This window comes from Eimeria mitis, genomic scaffold, assembly GCF_000499745.2.
Source record: "Eimeria mitis Houghton genomic scaffold, Emh_scaff492, whole genome shotgun sequence".
Lineage (NCBI taxonomy): Eukaryota > Apicomplexa > Conoidasida > Eucoccidiorida > Eimeriidae > Eimeria > Eimeria mitis.
Genome location: NW_013573221.1, coordinates 8862 through 16550, shown reverse-complemented (window position 1 = coordinate 16550; position 7689 = coordinate 8862). Strand labels below are relative to the sequence as shown.

Here is a 7689-nt window from a genome sequence, read left to right as displayed (position 1 = left end):
GCAAGCAATAAACTTCACAGCCTATACGGCAGTGGTGCTCCGTCTGGCGTTTATACTTTGCTTCAGTTTTGATTGGATGGTTTCATGCTACAGGGCATCCCGCCGGCTGCCACGGTTTCTGTTGCATGAACGGTTTATCCCGAACGACGTGACGATCCAAGCAGGCAGCACGCAGCCTCCTACTCTCCTTACGGAAGCCGACCTCATCGACAAGATGGATAAGGTGCGCATCCCACGTAATTGGGCCGCATGCAGTTGCACTGTACGTTCGTTTTGCATGCCATTTGCGAAAAGGCTTTGGCGTGCATTGCGTCTGTGAAACGTTGCTCTGCAGCACGGGATTGGTACGGACGCGACAATGCACGAGCACATACGTACCATTCAGGTATAGTGCATATCTGAAGTTCACAGTTGCCCTGACTCTTCGTGAAATTATTTGGACGCTTTCGTAGAGTGCTAAAGCGCTAATCAAGAAGTCTGCATTCTATCCGCTGGCCGAAATGTTCCCAGGAACGGAATTATGCTGTTAAGACGGAGTCTCAGCAATTTAAGCCTACAGACCTCGGTGTCGCTTTGGTCAAGGTACGGCGCACCCGTGGTAGAGTGTCGAAGTACTGGGCCGTTGCAGCGAAGATAAAATTACCGTCTGCTTAGTGTTTCAAAGGAATGCCTTTCTCAGACCAGGCTGCGCTTTACTTCAGGGCTATAAACTTGTCGGCCGTATCTGCAACGCAGATCTATCGCGGGTGAGACATTTTGTGTCTCCTGCTGAGTCGTTCGATCAGTAGCCAAAGCCTCATCTGGAGGGGCACGCCAGCCTGAGGAATATTTTCTTCTGCACCCCAATCTAAATACATGTGTGTACATTAACTGCGGTTCTTGTCCCTTTAGCCTGATTTGAGAGCCAGCATGGAAAGGGACATGACGCTGATAGCTCGAGGAGCCGAGCGGAAGGTGAGATTGGATTCAGTTTTGATGTTTTTATAGCTCGCATTACATGTATCGCCGACGGATCCAGTGTCGTGGCTGCTGAAAGTTTTGGGGATTTGTGTATCTGTGCATGTGGCATCTCGTTGTACCTGCAGGAGGATGTTATCCAGAGGCATGTGGGCACAGTGGCGGAAGTTTTTCGGCTGTTGCGTGTTCATATCGCGTTGCTAGATGACCAGCTCCAGCGCATTTTCCCACCATTGGCTGCTTCAGATGCCGATTGCCGCCTGCTCCAGCGCAGCTTTTGCACTTGTGCGAAGTGTGGTAGCTCAATGGACCTTATGGTAAAAGCCATTGAATCACGACAGCGCTCTGCTGGCTCTCCCATTGCTCACAGAAAGCACGTAGCAGTACCACTGAGTGCTGCTTCAGTCTTCCGGTTGAAGAACACCGTAGCATCTGCCTCGTAGATGCCTTCTGGACTATCGAATGCCGTGAATGGAGCTGTTTTACTCCGCAGGACAGCGGGAGTGAAGCACAGATTACTGGCTCGAGGTACGACTCGCGGGAAGCCCGCTCGCAGTGAGGGGCACAGATTCAGAGCCTGTCTCCTGTTGAGGTCATTTCTCCAAGAACTGCCGTGCATCGCTGCTCTTTCTTCAGGCGCGGGAGGAATGCTGGCAGCCGCGGATCTGCTGATACGAGTGGAGGTGCGTTCGCACCCAGGTTAAATCTTGCCGTGTTCTAGAGTAGAGTTGCTGAACTGATATTTGTGCTGTATTCATTTGCCCCGCTGCTGATTTATGATGTGATTCCTTCCGTTGCAGAACACGGAACAAGTCGCTTCCTGGTGAGTAGTACCCAAACAGCAAGATGATGGCACACCTTTTCGAGTTCAAACTGGTTCAGGCTCGCTTCCCTCTGTCGGCTAGCACCACCATCCTACTCTGAATTGCTTGTCGACGAAATACGTAAAACTTCTGCGTTCATCTTCCGCATCAGGCATGTACCAATCGCTCTACCTGCAATATTGTCCTGAGAATGCCTAACCGCGGGGTGTTGTCTCTAACGCAACACGTGTGCCCTTACTGCACATTCAAGGTGAGTAGTGGTCTTGCAGTATAGGGACTATATTTCCACTTCTACTTGAAAAATTTTCGTCAGCACTCGGCATAAGAATTGTGGACGTGTGCGGCTTCCCGACAGGTTATGAACGTAGAAAACGTGCAGACTCGAAAGTCGCACAACGTCTGTCCATTTTGTTTTCTGATGCCTCCAGTAAGTTTTGCAGATTCGAAGTATATTTGTTCCCTCATGGACAATGGCGTACAGTCGAGATGCTTCAGCAGCTAACCGCGCTATAGCTATATATATATATATATATATATATATATATATATATATATATATATATATATATATATATATATATATATATGAGCAGAGTGAACCTCTGATTGGTATCCCCCATATGTGGATGCCTGTTTATTTGCAGCCACAAGAAGCAGCAAACGCACCCAATGGGGAGCTGCGATGTTTCTCTTGCTGCCATCCAGTGAGTCGCCACTCCTTATTTGCGGGGATATTCCTACCATCGTTGCATCTTTGTAGAGTACCTGGCAGAGGCAGTACGGGATTCTGATAGGAAACAGACCCGTTTTTGTTCTTCTGCGTTTCTCTGTCCTACGAAGAGCTGCCGCCTTGCTCGTGGCCACAACTCGGGAGGGAGGCATAAAAGTGATATTGCGCATCTAGCCATGAGGACCAGCTAACGAGCTGCATCCAACCTTTACAGCATGCATTTCAAGGAAGGTAAGAAGCGACACACTCGACATTTGTAACCGCACGCTGGTCATTTCTCTATACACTTGAGGGTTCGCTATGAGAATGAGAGTTCTGCTCCCATAGATATGCCAACGGGCGCCATTTAGTTGGACCGTTGATTTTTGCAGTTTTTCGCTGACCTGAAACTTCAGGCCCTCAGGTCTTTGTAATAAATTTTTTAGAGAGGGAAAGACAGGTTTCGGCCCTATGGTCACGAACTTTTTCTTGTGCCCTTTGTACTTATACCAGTTGGCCTTGTGGGATCGTTTTGTTGCGCCTGCATGAAACCCCCTAACGCCAAGCTACGATCAAAATTTAGAGTAGTGCAACAAGCCTGTTGATTTCTATACTGCGACGCCTTTACTTTTGGAGCATTTGCAGCGGACAACATGAAGTACTGCCACGGTTTCCAGCGGCACCCAGTTGCTTGCAAGCGCAGTGACGGCCCGCGGAACAGTTCAACCAAGGGTAGATGCGAGTCCGACTTAGTCAAGTGTTGAATCCTCGTACTTGTTTTCATGCTACGTTTTCTGGCTCCACCTCTAGTTTCACCTCCGTCACGTCAGCGAATGTCTATAGGTAATGTATCTCTACACAGGGAAAAAAATTGAGCCATTGGAAAGCCAAAGAACTTAATCCGAATTCATCTATTTTTGTCCCTCCAATGATCATAGTGGCTTTAAACGATACGCAGTTTATGGCTTGACTTCTCGGAGGATGAACTCAGGCAGCCCGTTTGACAATACTACGTCAAAAACGAAGGGACCAATGCGCACATTATACCCAGGGTCCCCTCTTTTTCCGTTGAATGTGATGCTCATGTCTCTTGCTTCAAGGGCAAGAGCCGTCGTTGGGTAATTTGTTTCGTCAAACCCTCCGCCAAATACCAAGCGGCCGGTCTGTGGCGTTTTGGCTGTCAGCCTCCCCGAATATGCATGATCTTTATCATCTGCTAGATCGGTCTCTAGCAGAATTGAATACGGTCCGACTTCATCTGAGGCAGAGCAAGCTTGCGTTATCTCATGTTGTTGACGACAAAGAAGCATTAAGCTCACGTTTCACGATGTTGATTCTGTCGTCAAAATCACGTGTGACTCCAATAACGAAGTCGTTATTTCCGAACTCGGCGCCGTGTCGCTTTCCTTCAGGGTGCGTGTCGAACTTTATTCTCGTGTTTTGATATGATGCTACGATGGATCCTGGGCCTGCCGAAGTACTTATCCTTGCTTGAGGCATTGGCGGTGCTCCGAATACGATATCATTCGGGTTGGTGGGGGAGAGGCCAGTGTCCACCACAGGAGGCCCTGGGGCATTTGTGCCTTCTTTGCTGTTGTTGCTTCCGTGTATCTGTGAAGTGATGCAAAACAATCGCGTCAACAATTGCAGCGTATTGGCCCACCGTAACTGCATAGGAGCCGTGAGACACTCCGACAGTCGCTCCAGAGTGCAGAATTTTGTCGCAAGCCACGGTCACCTCCGAATCACCGAAAGAGAACTTCACAGTGCGCTGGTGGGTCGTGTTGTAGCCGAAATCTATGGGAAAATCTCCTCTCCTGTCTTCAGGAGGGGTTGCAGCGGACAGCCCAGGCAAGGCCATTCCCATTACATCATTCATTACGTCCTGCACTATGATCGTGAGAGCTGTTTTTGCATCGACGATCCAGTGTGGAACGTCTGTCTACGCTCAACGATTTCTGGTAATGAAAGTTGAGTGATTGATCAGAAGATTCTGCTTCTTACCTTCACGTACAACGCTCCATTGCTTCCCTCCTGGAGGGAATATCCAGTGGCCGGGAATGCCGCTGGATTCTTGTGCAGTGTGTCTACTGCAATTTTTGTTTGTGAAATAAGCCACAGGTCCGTCTGATGCTGTATATTATGCGCCTCTTCATGAATTAGCTCCTGAATCAGTCCAGCCATGTTCTGCAGCATCTCATCGCCGACGTGTGACTTTTTCAACGCTACTGCATTCGCNCTTAGGAAAGAAACTCCGTCAAACGGATCCGCACCGTCAGCCGGAAGTGCGAACAAACCCTCATATTGAAGGTTCTCCGTCGAAGAAGGTGAATCAGTCTCTGTCTGTGGAGGATCAGTTCTTTCTAATTCACTGGCGATCGTCAACAGACTCCTGGTGCGGTCGAAACGATCTGGCACCAAGCCAAACCAGCAGAGTACCAGCGCCACAGACTTCAACGCGTTCGGCGCAGAGATACGCATTCCCAGGCCGGCTGTGTTGTGTTGCACTGGCTGCCGCTACGAAAAGTTTTAGCCTGTCTTCCTCTACCCTCACGCGTGTAGTGAGATTGAAGGGGCTCAGTACATGTGCAAGTGGGATTCGAGGGGTCTGATGTCTCCAGACGTTGTCCAATCATTTAAAGGAGTCAGTTGTCCATCCGATAAAGCGGCTTTAGGCAACAAGGGCCTGGCTTGGAACACCAGTCAAGGAGTAGTGTGGCTGGCGTAGCCGGCTTCAGTGCTGCGTGCGAACCGCCAGCAAGCTTGATATTCATCCAGAGTTTACTGTACATCTGATGAACATTATTAAATGTAGAGCAAAAAAACAAAATGAAGCCACCGAAGCTTCCATATGCCCAGGAGCAGTTCAAAGTGTTGCAGTTGCTGGTGCTGACTTGATGAACTGCCCGTACACTCAGGCCTACGATGAGGGTTCCCTTTAATACGCAGTGGCGAAGTCAAATTACCTGAAGGTTTTTAACCATTAAAAATGAAGTGTTCAAGTGAATGTCCTGTGCAACTCTAGTTCGTCATTTCTATGTTACGCTCCATCGGCCTCGCGCCTCTACTGAAAACTACGAGGAAACTTGGCGCGGTTCATGAAGTAAATGGGNACGCTCCATCGGCCTCGCGCCTCTACTGAAAACTACGAGGAAACTTGGCGCGGTTCATGAAGTAAATGGGCTGTGAAGTTACAAAGTGGTGCCTCAACCTTAAGGACACAAGGTAGAACGCCCCAGCAAATTCGAGTGGATTCAAATTATGCCTCATTCAGATTTGGCAAACTGAGTATACCTGGGCAGCTGATGGCAGTCACGGCTCCGTTGTGGGTTGATGTGAAACCAGTGAATACAGTAGTTCGAGTTCAATTTGTTCAGAGGATTTGGTTGGGTGAACAGTTCATGCTTGAGTCAGACATGATGCCACGGACGATTTCAGATGGGTTGTGTGGATGGACGTGCAGACCCCGTCAAGCACGCATTCAACCGAGAGCCTCTTTGGCTTCCCTCAACTCCAAATTGATATTCACATTTCAACTTTGCTTAAAGGGAAAAGCAAAATGATGTTTTTTCCAAGAGTTTAAGTGCAAGGACCAGTAGCATCGCCATGCAGTCGGCGGTGCCTTGGCGGCGTCCGCATGCTCCGTACGAGACCTGAAGTAACATTCCACGGTTGATGTATTACTAATTACATCTTATGAGCAATTAAATCCCTCTTCAAAATGGGCTAAATGTACCTTCTGAATTAGTGTGGAAGCGAGGGTGCCGGAATAGCCCTTAGAGTGCTAGTTGTTTTGTACCTTCTGTGTCTGGCTTTCTACAAACGTTTGACTATCCGATCCATGGAAGGCATCCTCTCTTTCTTGCGCAAATGAAGTTATACTCGATTCCTGCTGCTGTACTTTTATAACCACTCAGTAAGCCGTGTGCTTGGCTCGTGTAATGCCCACCAAAGGCTGCCAGGCTGTAGAATTGCATTGCCCACCCGCCGACGGGTGCCCTTTTGCTGAATGCGCCGACGCAGTTGTGAGATAAATAAGTCGTCTCAGGGGATGGCATCTCGCCTAGCCATGTTTCAAATGCTTGGTGGGCACATTGCTTTTCGTGGTATTGCATTGGCAAGCGGGTGATGGTGTTGTACTGCGCACTTCACACGCACACCAGGCACACGAAATTCTTTGCTTATCATCTGTTTGAAGATGTATAATGGAGATGACCGAGACGCTCTTCTCTTTGGCTCAATCAGCAGCCAGGCCTCTTCTGAAGCGGGTGGTGCTGCTCCTACGGGAACTGCACAGCTGACTACAGAGGCTCGGCTCTTCCCCGAGAACCAGCCACCCGCCCGTCTGACTGTACACTGCAGGGGTGACAACGCATTAGACAAGGCGTTAGAGAGCGAACCATCGCTAAAGCGGAGCGGAGTGCAGGAGCAGCAGCCTGCCCGCCGTCAACGTCACATTTCTTTGTTTGCCTCAATCGAGCTGACCCGTCCGAAGGTGCCCCTGCCTGGTAATGGAGAAGCCGGTCCCTTCTTCCTTGCCAGCGAGCCATCTCATCAAGTTACTGCTTTGGCTGTGACGGAGCAGAAGAATCCTCTGTCAGCAACGCCGGCAGTCGATGGCGTTGCCGCAAGCCGTTGCCAAGCCCCAAAGAGCGCAGTGTCCTCACTGCGCCCGAAGGAGCGAGAAGGCCCGTCACTTCTGGCTGAGAGGAAAGACGAAAATGTCTTCACTCTTCAGCAGTGCGATGGCGCGTGCTCCAATCCATTGCGCTGCGGTCCCGTTAATAACGGAGAGCTCTCGCCGAGTTTCAAATCTGTAGAGGGACTCCTCGCGCTCCCGCGTCTGGGGAATATTGACGCCCAAAGCTTCGTGGCTCAGGAACTGCAGGAGGTGGGCAGATCATGACAGTCTTGCTTCCTGGTTCAGTACCACCCGACTCGTGGGCATTGACGGGGTCTTCCGTGTACCTCTTATTCCTTATTACTTTTTAAATGTATACTGTCGATGATATAGATTTGTAAACTCCAGTCTTTACATCCGCTGTAACTCCCCGCCTTCCCTGTTTAAGGAACATTCTCCAATGGGCATTTGCTTCTTACATGCTCCTTACGCTTATCCTTGTTTTTCTTCATGCCTCTAATGTCTGACACTCCTCACCGTGCTCCCTTTTCATTCAAATTCGGCTCATCTCCGCATGT

General features: G+C 49.5%; 3 protein-coding genes across 3 annotated transcripts in view; 2 read left to right on the top strand and 1 right to left on the bottom strand.

Moving 5' to 3' along the window:
• EMH_0014160 (DNA topoisomerase, related) overlaps positions 1 to 1516 on the top strand; it is a gene marked incomplete at both ends in the record, with an annotated part of 2385 nt that extends 869 nt beyond the window's left edge. Inside the window, 6 exons of the mRNA XM_013500014.1 lie at positions 94 to 223; positions 511 to 582; positions 702 to 746; positions 892 to 954; positions 1086 to 1274; positions 1451 to 1516. Of these exons, the coding sequence (XP_013355468.1) occupies positions 94 to 223; positions 511 to 582; positions 702 to 746; positions 892 to 954; positions 1086 to 1274; positions 1451 to 1516 (565 nt within the window). The remainder of the gene's footprint in view (positions 1 to 93; positions 224 to 510; positions 583 to 701; positions 747 to 891; positions 955 to 1085; positions 1275 to 1450) is intronic.
• A 1933-nt stretch (positions 1517 to 3449) lies between these two features.
• On the bottom strand, positions 3450 to 4971 carry EMH_0014150 (uncharacterized protein; the record flags this gene model as incomplete). The annotated part of the gene is given in 5 exon segments (XM_013500013.1): positions 3450 to 3748; positions 3810 to 4101; positions 4154 to 4375; positions 4495 to 4728; positions 4732 to 4971. Coding segments are annotated over 5 exon segments (1287 nt in total).
• A 1717-nt stretch (positions 4972 to 6688) lies between these two features.
• The window catches only part of EMH_0014120 (uncharacterized protein), a gene marked incomplete at both ends in the record, with an annotated part of 3441 nt that continues 2440 nt past the window's right edge, over positions 6689 to 7689 (top strand). The window contains one exon of the mRNA XM_013500012.1: positions 6689 to 7381. Within this exon, the coding sequence (XP_013355466.1) occupies positions 6689 to 7381 (693 nt within the window). The remainder of the gene's footprint in view (positions 7382 to 7689) is intronic.